Source organism: Caretta caretta, chromosome 3 (assembly GCF_965140235.1).
Source record: "Caretta caretta isolate rCarCar2 chromosome 3, rCarCar1.hap1, whole genome shotgun sequence".
NCBI classification, from domain to species: domain Eukaryota; kingdom Metazoa; phylum Chordata; order Testudines; family Cheloniidae; genus Caretta; species Caretta caretta.
In genome coordinates, this window is record NC_134208.1 from 120,987,548 (window position 1) to 121,003,852 (window position 16,305).

Consider the following 16,305-nt stretch of genomic DNA (forward strand, 5'->3'; position numbering starts at 1 on the left):
AGGGACATATTGGGGGTAGGGCTGCAGCACATAGCATTGTGCAGATTCCAGAAAGGCTGCCACGTCTTAGACTTCAAAGCTGTCTAACTGATGCTGGGGGCCGCTCCAGCTTCTGGAGCAGGCCAGGATCAAAAGGGCACAAAGGTGTCTTAAATCCACCATAATCCCCCTCTTCCTACTAGGTTGAGAGTTCAAGTATGGCACAGCACATCACCTCAGACTTTTGCCCAAAAGAGGTTGTTCTGTTCTCTTGGGTAAACAGAATTAGGAAGGTTATTAGAAATGGGTTTGGTCTGTCTGTCTCATTGATTTCTAATATGTCTGTCATAGTATTCTAGGAAGAGAAATTAAATCCCACTGTAGAAACACTTTAAGGGAGAGAATTTAGAGGAACATCATGCGTGCTAGTCTATGAAAAAATCCACTTAAAAAACAAATATCCTGTCTCTGTTATGTTCAGAAGCATAATCCCAGTGAGAAATATCATCAGAAAGGCAACAGTTGCAGTAATACAAAACCATATTAAAATTGCACATAGAAGTCCCTGAAAATGACAAGCTGACAACTTAAAACAATTCTGAGATCCTTTCTGCCAACTCTCATTTCTCTTCTGCGTCTTCATTTGAAGACCACTTCTTGCCCATAAATGTCTTCAAACGTTCTTAGAGAAACAAAGTGGGCGAAGTAATATCTTTTATTGGATCAGTTTCTGTTGGTGAGAGAGAGAAGGTGGAACAGATTGTTTTGCATAAGTAGTTAACATAATTCAAGGAATCATTCATGGAATAGTGGCCTATTAATACTTCTCCATTCATTGGGAGGGGGGAGGGGAAAACCAGGGGTAGGAGGTTAGTGAGTTATAGATAGTTGTTGTTATAAGCCATAAATCTAGTGTCACTGTTCAGTCCACGATTTTTAATGTCTAGCAGAGTTATTAATTTAAATTCCCAGACTTATCTTTTGAAGGTGTTTTGTAGGTTTCCTTTGAGGATGAGGACTGAGATAGATAGAGATATAGAGTGATCGCTTTGTGAAAATTGTTCACCCATAGGTGATACAGTGTTTTTGTCTTTTATTATTGTTCTGAGAGAGTTCATTTGAGAGTGCAGTGATTGTCTGGTTTCACCCACATTGTTGTCTGGGCATTTGGTGCACTGGATGAGGTACAGCACATGTTGGGGGGTTGTTTGAAGGACCTCTCCAAGCTCATCATTAGAAGCAGGCTCCCCACAGACCAGCACACATCAACTCACCAGACCCTGTCAGAACAGCAGATGCAAAATCTGTAAATGTATTTCTTCTGCTACGATGATCAATACCCTCCACAACACACTTTTCAAGATTGATGGGTCCTACACATGCCTGTCACATGTGGTATACCTCATCCAGTGCACTAAATACCCCAGTGACAACCATGTGTGTGACATGAGACTATCACTGCGTTCTCAAATGAATTTTCACAGAAAAATAATAAAAGACAAAAACACCCTATCTCCTGTGGGTGAACACTTGTCACAAAGCGATCACTCCATATCTGATCTCTCAGTCCTCATCTTCATAGGAAACCTGCACAACACCTTCAAAAGATGAGCCTGGGAGTTTAAATTCATAACTTTGCTAGACACTAATGACTGAATAGAGACACTGGATTTATGGTTTATTACAATAATCTGTAACCTACTAACCACCACCCATAGGTTCTCCCCCCTCCCCCCATGACTGGAGAGGTATTAATGGGCTGCTTCACTCTGAATGACCCCTTGAAACAATCTGTTTCTTGAAACAATTTAGCTGTGACGCTCTGAGTACATTTCTCAGACCTGAAGAAGAGCTCTGTGTAAGCTCAAAAGCTTGTCTCTCTCTCCAGCAGAAGTTGGTCCAATAAAAGATACTATCTCACCCACCTTGTCTCTCTAATATCCTGGGACCAACCTGGCTACAACAACACTGTATTCAAAAGGTTCTTGGCAGACTGAGCATCCCCAACCAACACAGAGTTTGCCTGGCCTGCCTTCCATCTCTGGTTTAAAGGGAAAAGTCTCTTCAGGCCTGCTCTGTAGTCCTTGCACACACACAACTGCCATTGACCTTGAAGGCAGCAACGCAAGATCTTATTCCTGTGCTCTTGCTGAAGTAGATGGGGGTTGGAGGGCGTCAGGGGCAGAAATCAGCATCCCAAAATAAAGGCCTGGGCAGATGTCTGTAGGAGAGGGATCCCTATTGATCAAAAGAGAGTAGCTGTGTGTGTATTGATGTGTATATTGTGTATAACATCTATAATACATTATTTTGCTCCTTGCTGATACTTGCATCCAAAATGTAGGCCCTGATATACATTGTAGACTCTTTGCAAAGCTAAAGAAGGCAATATAGTTTTTACACACCTGTTATATTTTATTAAAGATAGAGCAGATTACATTTCAAAAGTGCATAAGTGACATATTAGCCTAAGAGTCATTGAAAGTCAGTGGGACTTAGGCCTCTACGAGCTGAGTTTTTAAAGGTGTTTAGGTATTGCTCTATTAAGTGTTGCAGCACCTAACTGACCTTGGAGTCTAATTCCTCTTGACCTTCAGTGAAAGTTGGGCTCCTAAGTAACTTTTGATAATGGGACTTGCTACCCATATTGGTTGTGTCCTACCCCACAGGTGTCTTATCTTTGTGATTTCAGATGTAGTGGTGCAGTGGTGTACACAGGGAGACCTGCTGGCTGTAGCAGGCATGGAAAAGCAAAGTCAGCTAGCTGACCTTGGTAGCAGTTCCATTCTGAAAAGTGCACTCGTCAAGTTCTACAATGTCCGTGGGGAACATATCTACACTCTGGAGACTCCTGTGCAGGTAAGGGATGTTTTAGAAGTTAACCCTGGTATTAATACCAGAGCTTTAGTAACTTTTCACCTACATTATCCCAATAATATAGGCACACATTACTGAAGTGTTCAACTGAATGTGTTTAACGAGTTCTAAGTCTTTGATCTCATAGAGCTCCTAGAATCTGAATTGCAGGAATGTATCATACAAATTATTATTATTATGAGTATTATGGTAGGGCCTTGAGGCTCCAACTGAGATTGGGACCCCGTTGTGTGAGGCACTGTACAGACATATAGTGAGTGACAGTTGCACCAAAGACTTTACAGTCTAGACAAGACAGACACAAGGATGAGAGACGAGGAACTAAAGAGCAGCGAGACTAAGGCCCAGATTGTTAAAGGTATTTAGGCATTGTTGTGGTCAGCGTTGCAATGCCTAACTGATTTAGGAGCTTAAACCTGATTTTCAAAAGGGATTTATGCATTTAGGAGCCAAAATCCCAGTGACAGTTAATGGGATTTTGGTTCTTAAGTGCCTAAATCCCTTTTGAAAATGAGATTTAAGCTCCTAAATCAGTCAGGTGTGGCAACACTGAGCACAATGCCACCTAAGTACCTTTAACAATCTGTGCCTAAGTGCCTTACCCAAAGTCACAAAGGAAATCTGTGGCAGAACCAGGACTTGAACTCATATCTCCTGAGTCTAAATCCAGTATCTTAACCACAAGACTGTCCTCCCTTTCTATTATTTCCTTACATATACAGACAACTCTGTCTTAGTATAGGGTAGGATGACCTGATAGAACAGGAGGTCCTACGATGTATGAATCTTTTATTACCTTTATGGGCAAGGATGGTATTATGGGTAAAACACAGGATTTTGAGTTGGGAGGGCTTGTTTCTGTTCCCAGATTCACCACAGACTTCCCACATGACCTTCGGCAAGTCACTTAATCTCTCTGGGTGAACTTCAGCAAAAGACCTATATGCCACGTAAGTCCACAGAATAAGACTTAAGTGGTGCATATGTTTTATGCTGGCTCTCTGAACAGGAATGAATTTCACCTTATGCCTTGGTTCACTGTCTATAAAATAGGGACAACAACTCTTTCATTCTTCTCCATGGTGTTGTGAGGCTTAGTTAATGTTTAAATGCTCTGAAATCCTCAAGTGATGGAATGTTCCATAGATATACACACCTGCTGATCACTTTAGATAAGCTATTACCAGCAGGACAGTGGGGTGGGAGGAGGTATTGTTTCATATTCTCTGTGTGTATATAAAGTCTGCTGCAGTTTCCACGGTACACATCTGATGAAGTGAGCTGTGGCTCACGAAAGCTCATGCTCAAATAAATTGGTTAGTCTCTAAGGTGCCACAAGTACTCCTTTTCTTTTTGCGAATACAGACTAACACGGCTGTTCCTCTGAAACCTGTCATTATTATTATTGTTATTGTTTGTTGTTTACTTTGTTTATTCTGCAATACCATGAGATGAAGTGAGTACAAAAGGCTGAGTTAAGGACATCATAGCAAACTAACTCCCGCATTTCCATATTTGTATTTATTTATCTCTCAAGAGTAGCATACAGTAATTAATTCCTTACATTTTAGTTTGGATTTAATTCTTCTGTAAGTTTTGTCTGTTTATAATAATATGCTCTGCATCCAAGCTTGGGTGCAAAACATTAGGGACCCAAATGTGCATATAGGCATCTAAGTGCTGATATTCTGGCGCTATGGCTTGTGGGAAGGCGGTGGGGAGTGCAGGGCATTCTGGGTCCTGTCCCAACACCCCGTGATGCATCGGTTCGCATCCCAGCAATCCCTGTGCTTCCATCCACACTTGGTGCCATCTTTCAACGTTTTTTGTACAGCACGCTCTGTCTTCCCATTCGGTCTGCGGGACTGGAGCCCGAACTGCTGAGGAATATGCTGACGAGTCTCACCATCACGTCATGTTTGGCAGTCGAGTTACTCCTTAAGATCCAAACTGACACTGAGGACTCGGACGATGATATTGACTCGAGTAACGCATACGACACGAGATTGCTTGTGGCATTCATGGACATGCTCAGCACTGTGGAACGCTGCTTTTTGGCTTGGGAAGCAAGCACTGAGTGGTGGGATCACATCGTCATCCAAGTCTGGGATGATGAGCAGTGGCTGCAGAATTTTTGGATGAGAAAAGCCACTTTCATGGGACTGTGTGATGAGCTCAACCCCACCCTGCAGCGCAAGGCCACGAGATTGAGAGCTGCCCTTATGGTAGATAAGCAGGTGGCTATTGCAGTCTGGAAGCTGGCAACTCCAGACAGCTACCGATCAGTCGCTAACCAGTTTGGAGTGGGAAAATCGACCTTGATGCAAGTTTTCAGGGCCATTAATTGCATCCTGCTCAGAAGAACCATGACTCTGGGTAACGTGCATGACATTGTGGCTGGCTTTGCACAAATGGGTTTCCCTAACTGTGGAGGGGCGATAGATGGGACACATATTCCAATTCTGGCACCAGCCCACCTACCCTCCGAGTACGTTAATTGGAAGGGGTATTTCTCTATGGTTTTCCAGGCGCTTGTGGATCATCGTGGGTGTTTCATTGACGTTAACGCAGGCTGGCCTGGAAAGGTGCATGACGCACGCATCTTTCGGAACACTGGCCTGTTCAGGAAGCTGCAAGCCGGGACTTTTTTCTCAGACCAGAAGATCACCGTAGGGGAAGTCAAAATGTCCATTGTGATCCTTGGAGACCCCACTTACCCTTTAATGCCATGGCTCATGAAACCCTATACAGGGAGCCTTGACAGCAGCAAGGAGCAGTTCAACAACAGGCTGAGCCAGTGCAGAATGACTGTGGAGTGTGCTTTTGGCTGTTTAAAGGGCTGCTGGCACTCTCTGTATGGGAAGCTGGACCTGGCTGATGACAGCGTCCCCGCAGTTATATCTGCGTGCTGTACCCTCCATAACATTTGTGAAGGGAAGGGTGAACGATTCACTCAGGCATGGAACTTGGAGGTTCAACACCTGGAGGCTGAATTTGAACAGCCAGAGAGCAGGGCTATTAGAGGGGCCCAGCGTGGGGCTGCAAGGATTAGGGATGCCTTGAGGGAACAATTTGAGGCTGAAAGCCACCAGTAATGTCTGGTGCCCTGCATGGGAGTGAAGTGCCTTGGTTCCAATGTTAGTAGGAATCTGTGTTTGCTATGCTGACTTGCAGTGCCTTTTTCTTTCCTGGGCTAAGGTATCTTTTACTTTATGGAATAATAAAGAATTTTTCAAAGCCAAAAAATCCATTTATTGAAAAGAAACACAACTGCTTGGGAAACAGAAAGGGCAAGGGCGGGGTCGGGAACGGTACAATCACAGATTTGCATATGTCCTGTTATCATGTTATGTCCTGTTATCAGCACTCAGCCTTCCTGTCTGGAGTGCTGTGCAATGAGTGCTGCACTTCAGGGTGGCTATACTGCATGGTGATGGGGGTTGAGTGCAGTGGGTAAGGGTCGTAGTTTTCAGGGCTGGGTGGTGAAGCTGCAAGTGTTGGAGGCAGCTGGTGGCGATAAGAACCCGGATGTTGGGGATAGTGGGTTGGAGGTGACATGGGGGCACAAGGGAAAGAGTTTTGGGACAAGGGCTGCAGGGGGGGTGAGCGCGGTAGTGCTCTGCCTGCATGGCTACGAGTGCCTGGATCGAGTCCGCTTGGTGCTCCATGATGCTTATCAGCCAATCCATGCTTTGCTGACAGAGCTCCGCGCTTTTCTGCCGGTGCTCCACATTCTGCTGGCAGATCCTCCTTTCACTCTCCCTCTACTCCTGCAATTTTTGATTCTCATTAAGAGACTGCTGCATGACTTCATGCAGCATGGCTTCTTTGCTTTTACGTGGCCTCTTCCTAATTCATTGAAGTTTTTCGGTCGGTGATAACACCGACGGCTGAGATCTCAAGGTTGCATCTGTAAAGGCAAAATGCAACACTTAACAGAGGCAGCTTTGTTCACACCAGACGGAGCAATGATTCCCCAGTACTTAAGGGCATGCACAGTCTACACAATAGCATAATTTGCCCATCCCAAAGCGAGCGCACATAACCCACGGGAGCCCCAAAATGGGAGTAAGCACTGGGTCAAGGGGGACTGATAGTTTCACGGCCGTACTGTCCTCTAGGTTTCTAGGTTTCTGTGCCTTGGGAAGAGCCAACAGCTGCAAGGGGCCCCTATACTGAACGCTCTCCCCACATTTTCCACAGGAGTTCGTCCTGGAAGATACCTCGCTGCTGAGGGTGACCTGGGAAGCAAGGGAGGGTCTTCTACTGCAATGTGGCTTCCGCCCTGGCCCATATGCAGCTTGCCTGTGTGCAGCAGTGGTTCCCCCGCCCCTCACAGCACAGTGACGTGGACATGTTAGCCTGACTGGGACAAGGACCACCGTGGCTCTCCCAAGAAACCTGCACAAGCGCATTTCCCAACTTCTGAATAGACCTTTGAAGAGATCACTGAGGCCAATTACTGCAATGTGAGAAAGCAAATCAACTCCCTATTCCGCATCTAGGCATGCATGCAGCCCTAACCTTCCTCGCCCCAAGAGTCTGCACTGAATAACTTCATTCCCAAAATGAAAGCCACTTATAAAAGCCAGGAACCTTCTCTGGTGTTTGTCCTTCCCCAAGCACCAGCCGCTGCGACTGGCTACCTTCCTCATGGCTTGAGAACAGCTCCTGGCTGCATGCATCTAGGGATGCCGGGGTGTCTCCCTCCTCCTCAGCACCCTCGCTCCCGCTTTCCTCCTCGTCCTGCCTTGTTGAATGGCCTCTGAGGTGTCCATGGTGGTCCTCAGAGTGGAGGTGGGGTCGCCCCCCAGTATAGCGTCTAGCTCTTTGTAGAAATGGCAGGTCGCAGGGGCAGCACCAGAGCGGTGCTTTGCCTTGTGGGCTTTGTGGTAGGCATTCCGCAGCTCCTTCACTTTAACCCTGCACTGCAGTGCGTCCCGCTCATGGCCCCTTTCCACCATGTCCCTTGATACCTCCCCAAAGATATCGTAATTCCTGCGGCTGGAGTGCAGTTGGGACTGGACAGCTTCCTCCCCCCAAACACTGATGAGGTCCAGCAACACACCGTTGCTCCATACTGGGGATCGCCTGGCACCTGGAGCCATGGTCACCTGGAAGGATTCGGTGAGAGCACTCCACACCTGGCTGAGCAAACAGGAAGGGGATTTTCAAAATTCCCAGAGAATTTAAAGGGCGGGTCTGATGGTTGGTCACCTGAGGGCAGGGCAGTAGAGTTCAAAGGGATGACCAGCGTGGCTAGAACAGACATTGTGGGACACTTCTGGAGGCTGATCAGAGCGCATTGACAGACCAGGGCGTCCACACTGGCGCTGTGGCGCTCTAGCGGGGGCGCATCAAATGTTAATCCACTCGTTGAGGTGGATTACCAGGAATGCTCTAGCCATGGCGTCAGAGCGCTCTACGTGCCTTGCCAGTGTGGATGCGTCATGAGGTAGGGCGCCCGGGGCTGCTTTAATGCACTCTAACTCGCAAGTGTAGCCAAGCCCTTAGTTAATTGAGATTAATTTTCCTCAGTGTAAGGGCATGGCTACATTTGCAGATGTAGAGCGCTGTGAGTTAAACCAGCCTTCGTAGAGCACAGTAGGGAAAGCGCTGCAGTCTGTCCACACTGATAGCTGCAAGCGCACTGGCGTGGCCACATTAGCAGCTCTTGCAATGCCACAGAGAGCAGTGCATTGTGGTAGCTATCCCAGCATGCAAGTGGCTGCAACATGCTTTTCAAATGGGGGAGGGTGGGGTGGAGTGTGACAGGGAGTGAGTTGTGTGTATGTCGGGGGAGAGAGAGTGGGTTTTGGAGGGGCTTAGTGTATGTAAGCATGCTGTCTTGTAAGTTCAGACAGCAGCAGACCCCCCCTCACCTCCGCGCCTCTCTCTCACACACGGCATTCCACAGTAACAGCTTGCTTTGTCCTGGAGCAGATGAGCATGCCAGCTGTCAGAAATGGAGCTTTGAAAGGGCATATCTGCATTCCTACAGCGAGTTCAAAACAATGAGAAGAGTGGCCACTTGACTTCAGGGGATTATGGGACATTTCCAGAGGCCAATCACAGCGCAGTAATGCAACACCTTGTTCACATTGACGCTGGGGCATTTCAGCCGAGATGCACCAAGCGTTATGCTTCTGGTGGAGGTGGATTACCAGGAGCACTCCAGCTGCAGAGTCCAGGAGCTCTACGTGCCTTGCCAGTGTGGACGGGTCGTGAGTTAGGGTGCCCGGAGCTGCTTTAATGCGCTGTAACTCGCAAGTGTAGCCAAGCCCCAAAAGTGCTTACACCAGTATAACTATTTTGGTTATAGCAGTATAATTCCCCAGATAGGAAGCAGAATACGCTATAGGAGTACAAGATACCTTTTTACTGGTATAATTGTGTCCACACTATGGACCATACTGGTATATAACTTTCAGAAAAAAAAAAATCACATCCTAACCAAAATAATTATACTTGTACAAACACTGAGTGTAGACCAGACCTAAGATTAGGGCCTGATTTTCATCTTACATTGGCTTGTGTAATTCTGTTGACTTCAGTTAAACTAATTTATAATTTACACTGGTGAAACTGAGAGGAGGGGGTGCCTAACCAAGGTACTTCAGATCTGTTTCTCCTGTCCTTGGTCCATTTAGATTGTATGCGTACACAGGTTTCAACACTGGGCCTAATAATATAACCATCTAAGTCAGGGATTGGCAACTTGAAAGGTACTAGAGGGCCACAAAATCCACTAAAATTCTTTGGTGGGTCGGGGAGTGTTGGGTCCTGCCCCCAGGGGAAGGATAACTTGAGTGGGAGAGTGCCTTGTCCCTGGGTTGTGGGAGGCCCCAAGCAGGCAGGGTTAGAGAGCGAACCCGCCCTGCACTCACCCTATAGCAGTAGCTCTGATCCTACGGTGCTGGACACAGCTCTCTGCTCCAGCCCATTGGATCTCGCCACAGGGTATGTGATACATGCATATGTGCAGGCCGGCCTTCCCCCCCGCGATGCCCCACCCTGCCATACCCCCCTCTTAGCCCTGGTGCTGCCAGACCTTCTGTCCTGAGCTGGGACTCTGGCGGACCAAATGAAATGATCTGGTTGGCTGGATGAAGCCCCCTGCTCTCCAGTTGCCCATCCCTGATCTAAGCAGCAGTGTACTACAATTTGTAGATCCTTTGGATTACTGACAAAATCAGCTAGAACTTCGTATTGCACAAAAAGATAGTAGATGACATTTGTTATTCTACATGGCTGCTCCAAAGATACATGTAGTGGACAGACTGAGTCCATGATCCCAGTAATTTGTCTTATGAACACCAGCAGAAATAAAATCAAAAATCTGCTGGAGAATGGCAGTCAATGCTGCGATGGGATTTTATAAAACTGACCATTGGCAATTGAAAGGGAATGAGTGGGAAGAGGAGAGTTTGTCTCATCTCAAACCCTGCTATGAAAGCTGTTTCCTCTTGAACAGGCAGTGTATGAATGGGATGGTGCATTTATTTTATACCAGCACAATTCCTGATTTAATTAATGGCAAGAAAGCTTAGCAGCAATGAATGTTGCAGAGATCAGGTTACTGGTGCAAAATTGATTTAGTGTGAAGTATTCCTGGTTCGTATGTCTGATAAAGCAGTTATCTGATGTCTTCACTGTAAAATACATTAAACTGTTATTGTTTATGCTGTTTGTATATCCTGGATGTTTTGGTGGGGATTAAGTGACAATTTATTGGGTAGTTTATAACAATAACTCAGTGAAAACTGCTGTAGAATTTACATTCAGTTTAGTTAGATCGTACATTACTTGGTGTAAAGCCACAGCTAGCCACAGAGTAGGAATAAGAACCTCATAACTGTTCACTTTGGTTTACTCATAATGATGATGATCATTGTCACAGTTTCCCTTGAGAACAAACTGTGCTTTATGTCTCCATCTTCTCCTCCTGCTTTGGTACAGTGTCCTACATAACATCTGGTTATCAACTCTTAATCCCTGACCATCAATAAGTGATTATATTGTTCATAAATGGATAACCTAGTTTTCTGGCTTCGATCTCTGAATATAAATAACATCATAAGCAAGGGGATCATGCTCAGTTAGAAGCATTCAATCCAGCTTAAGACTTATATGAAAAATAATTCACAGTTGGGATAGTATAGAAATCAAGGTGTAAGAGCCCCTGGCATATTGCCCTGTCAGTGGCATTAACGCAACACTCATAGCTCCCCTTAACATCACAGAAATGCATATACAAAAAACCTGGATAGACTGAACAACAGTGGCAGGCCTTGAACCAGTATTGGAATTTACCTTATGAGGCACCACGTACTCTCAGCTCCTGTTGAACTCACTGAGAGTTGAGGGTGAGCATCGCCCCACGGTACTGAGCCTTCATCTTATGGGGACCATCCCCTATGCACAGTTATCTGAATAAAAACGCAAAGACTTGTAATGTTGGGGTATCAAGCACACTTGCAGTTCCAGTGCTTGTTTATACAAAGAATATATTTTAAAGGCTGCCCATAAACTGAAAACTAGTCAAAGGAATACTGTCCGTTCCTGTAAACCTAATTGTTTAACATTTCTTCCCCTCACCCAAATCTGATCAAGCAAAGATAAGCCAAATTCCTTTCTTTAGTGGTTTTGTTTTTCAGTAATGCTTCTCTTGCATTTTAACATAGAATAAAAATAGTGAAATGCCCTATTCATGCATTCTTTACTGGAGGAACATTTACAAACCTTTTGTATTTATTTGTTAAATCATCATAACTCCTTCTCCTGCATTAAGCAGACAGTGATAGTAATAATTGGACTTACTCAAGACTCTCATTACAGACTTGCTAAAATTGTTTACCAAGAATGCTGCAACCCAATTCCGTCACTTCAGAATTACTCATTGGATGTGTGGCAGGGTCTTCAGTAAAAAGAACAGGAGTATTTGTGGCACCTTAGAGACTAACAAATTTATTAGAGCATAAGCTTTCGAGGACTACAGCCCATTTCATCGGATGCATTGAATGGAACATATAGTAAGAAGATATATATACACATACAGAGAAGGTGGAAGTTGCCATACAAACTGTAAGAGGCTAATTAATTAAGATGAGCTATTATCAGCAGAAGAAAAAAACTTCTGTAGTGAAAATCAAGATGGCCCATTTAGACAGTTGACAAGAAGGTGTGAGGGTACTTAACATGGGGAAATAGATTCAATATGTGTAATGACCCAGTCACTCCCAGTATATCAGCTTACTATACCTGCCCTTAAAAAAAAACATCCTCTGACTGGATACAACTGCTTCATAGCTTCCCAGTAGGGGAGGCTCCTGCCACATCACTTCACAGTTGCCTCACTGCAGACATTACAAAAATCTGGTTTCAGAGTAGCAGCCGTGTTAGTCTGTATCCGTAAAAAGAAAAGGAGTACTTGTGGCACCTTAGAAACTAACAAATTTATTAGAGCATAAGCTTTCGTGAGCTACAGCTCACTTCATCGGATGCATACAGTGGAAAATATAGTGGGGAGACTTTATATACACAGAGAACATGAAACCATGGGTGTTACCATACAGACTGTAACAAGAGTGATCAGGAAAGGTGAGCTATTACCAGCAGGAGAGCACGGAGGGTGGGGGGGCAGGCGGGACCTTTTCTAGTGATAATCAAGGTGGGCCATTTCCAGCACTTTACAAGAACAGTAGGAGGGGAAATAAACAAGGGGAAATAGTTTTATTTTGTGTAATGACACATCCACTCCCAGTCTTTATTCAAGCCTAAGTTAATTGTATCCAGTTTGCAAATTAATTCCAATTCAGCAGTCTCTCGTTGGAGTCTGTTTTTGAAGTTTTTTTTGTTGAAGAATTGCCACTTTTAGGTCTGTAATCGAGTGACCAAAGAGATTGAAGAATTCTCCAACTGGTTTTTGAATGTTATAATTCTTGACGTCTGATTTGTGTCCACTGATTCTTTTACGTAGAGACTGTCCAGTTTGGCTAATGTACATGGCAGAAGGGCATTGCTGGCACGTGATGGCATATGTCACATTGGTAGATGCGCAGGTGAACGAGCTTCTGATAGTGTGGCTGATGTGATTAGGCCCTATGATGGTGTCCCCTGAATAGATATGTGGACACAGTTGGCCAAACTGGACAGTCTCTACATAAAAGAATAAATGGACACAAATCAGACGTCAAGAATTATAACATTCAAAAAACAGTTGGAGAACACTTCAATCTCTTTGGTCACTCGATTACAGACCTAAAAGTGGCAATTCTTCAACAAAAAACCTTCAGAAACAGACTCTAACGAGAGACTGCTGAATTGGAATTAATTTGCAAACTGGATACAATTAACTTAGGCTTGAATAAAGACTGGGAGTGGATGTGTCATTACACAAAATAAAACTATTTCCCCTTGTTTATTTCCCCTCCTACTGTTCTTGTAAAGTGCTGGAAATGGCCCACCTTGATTATCACTACAAAAGGTCCCGCCTGCCCCCCCACCCTCCGTGCTCTCCTGCTGGTAATAGCTCACCTTTCCTGATCACTCTTGTTACAGTCTGTATGGTAACACCCATGGTTTCATGTTCTCTGTGTATATAAAATCTCCCCGCTATATTTTCCACTGTATGCATCCGATGAAGTGAGCTGTAGCTCACGAAAGCTTATGCTCTAATAAATTTGTTAGTCTCTAAGGTGCCACAAGTACTCCTTTTCTTTTTACAAAAATCTGTGAAGTTGTGATCATTCATTCTGCTTAATGACGCAGATAATTTGCTTAGGTGCTGATCCTTTCTATGGGCCTTAAAATTCTCTCTTACATGGCACAAAGAGGACCATAGCAACGGGAATTTGGGCCTGGAGATCCTGATTGTGATCTCATTTACATGAGTGTAGATTGAGAGTAACTCTACTGTAGTGTATGGAGTTACACCAGTGTAAAATTGTGGTAAGTAAAACAGAATCAGGCCAAAGAGAACTACCTGTGTGGAGGGAGAGAGTGGAACCAACATGGCACACTTCATAACTGACTGTATACTTAGCAATATTAGGTTTACAGCTGACCTTGATAAACAGACAGTTTTATAGTGTGATCACATTTTTCTCAATGTATCAGTTATTTAAATGTTTGTTCAGTGGGGTGTTCTGTTTAAAAGGTTTTAGTTTTGTGTGTAATTTTTTGTTGATTGTTACAGAATCTTTTATTCTGATATTGTTAGAATAGAACAGGAGCTGTACAAATTCAGGAAGGTAGACCTAGTATAAAATGAGTGGAACTGAAATTTTTTTGAAAAGAATGAAGCTAAATACTTGATGATCACTTTAGATAAGCTATTACCAGCAGGACAGTGGGGTGGGAGGAGGTATTGTTTTATGATCTCTGTATGTATATAAAGTCTGCTGCAGTTTCCACGATATGCATCCGATGAAGTGAGCTGTAGCTCACGAAAGCTCATGCTCAAATAAATTGGTTAGTCTCTAAGGTGCCACAAGTACTCCTTTTCATTTAGTACTGAGGTTCTCAAACTTGGGCAATCTCCAATACCACATTGAGCAATATGGGAAAGGCAGTGTGGCTCAAAACCTAACACCTGTTGGAGGTTTGTGACTCCCTACGTTGAGCTCCCCTAAATTGGCATAATGTAGCAGCTTTTTGTAATAAGCAAGCAAGCCCTACACGTATATCAGATTCACCTGGTAAAAAAAAAGCATTATGATTCCTCCAGATGTGTAGTAAAAGAGAAGAATTAATTCCTGCCCTGCCTGTTTCAGACAGATTATGGGTATGTGCAAACTCCTAATTGGCCTGGGCCTAACTTTCTCAGAATACTAGAGTTTTGTCTGTAGTGTACAGACCTTGCATTATGGACTGTGGAACTTCCTGCAGGAACAAGTGTTGACAGGTGTTTAACAAAGGTAAGTTTTTATTTAAAATAGCTCAATTCAGCAGAATATGGTATTCAGGGATATCTTTCACCAAATTCACAAACTGTGTTGAACTATACAGAAATAAAGTGACTTCCTTATGGCTGTACTCTGAGTGGCACAGCTTGGATTTAAAAGCAAGATTCGCCTGCTTCCTAGCACTTTACTATAAGCACAAGGCCTCTCTGCCTTTTAAATGCTGTTTCTGTCCCATAAAAGTCCCAGCATCTGAATTGGTGGATTAAAGATCAAGGGATTCTGCAGATACCCTGTAATGGTATAAAATCCATTCAACTCAGGGCTCCAGGGAGATGGGTGGAATTTTAGGTTAACTTCAGATAAAAAAGATAATGCGGGAAGAGTCTGCCTTTTATATTCTCCAGCTGAACTGACGTGCTAATGATCCTAATTGACGTACATGGTCCTAATTGACATCACTTATAGTCCTCAGATTCATTGCTTCTGTGTTATTGTGGCCTTTTGCTTATATCTACTGAACTGAATCCTATTTGGGGGTTGTTGGATGATTGCCACTAAAGCTTCAACATGAGTTTGTTTATTACAGAAATAGCAACAAAGGCAATTTGGGATGTGTTTCAGGATCTCAGTAAAGGCCTTGAAGTGTTCAAGTAAGACAGGCCATAAAAACCCATGTAAACTGGTCACTGTCACACCAGCAAACATGTTCAGGAATCTTCAGAGTTGTTCATGTCCTAGAATTTGAATCTCTTTTTCTGCAAGTTGATTATCTTGTCTTGGAAAAGACTCATTCAGTTAAAACTGACATATTTCAGCTGGATTGAGGTGTGAAAAGATGCTTTATTATGGAAACTTTGAGCTGAAATAACTAAGAAACAAAACAGCAAACTAACTGTCAGTTCTGCAGTTTGAAAAATCTTATATGGCCCAATCACTATTGTATCAGTGTGTGTTTCAGTCATTAATGCATTTATCCTCACAACACACTGGTAAATTAACTGAGGCAGACAGGCTATGTGACTTGTCACACAGAAAGCATGGAGCAGAGCAAGGACTTGAATCTATGTTTTCTAAGTCTCAGGCTAGTACCGTAACCACTGGGCCATCCCTCCTCTCTTTAAAAGAAAAAAAAAAGAGAGAGACAGAAAGAAGGAAGAGCTAGGAGTTGAACGTGCGCCTGTAAAACTTCAATGTTTCTTAAGTGAAGGAAAGAATTAGCAAGCAAAATATGTTTAGTTTCTTTTCAGGTGTACTTAAACATATTCATTAGTCAGAGACAGATTCTCCTTTATAACTAGGTGCTCGTTGTTGAAAGATTTGAAATTCTACCATACTTATCAATGCCAAAATCCCATCTCATTGATTCGTGTCCAGCAGTGAGACTTCCTGCCCCCAAATCTAATTTTCATGGATACTGTGTTTCACAACCAGCGGAGCTTCCAGTCCCAAGAAGCAAGGTATTGGTTCAGACAGTGAGCAGGCCTTAGTGCACAGGATTTCTGAGCACATAGGAAATCAATAAGGAGCGTATGACTTTCACTAA

At 43.9% G+C, this 16,305-nt stretch overlaps 1 protein-coding gene across 1 annotated transcript in view; it reads left to right on the forward strand.

The window, feature by feature from the left end:
- Window positions 1-16,305, forward strand: part of TULP4 (TUB like protein 4) — a 297,688-nt gene that overhangs the window by 244,960 nt on the left and 36,423 nt on the right. Inside the window, exon 7 of the mRNA XM_048844124.2 lies at window positions 2,672-2,838. Coding sequence (XP_048700081.1) covers window positions 2,672-2,838 — 167 coding nt within the window. The remainder of the gene's footprint in view (window positions 1-2,671; window positions 2,839-16,305) is intronic.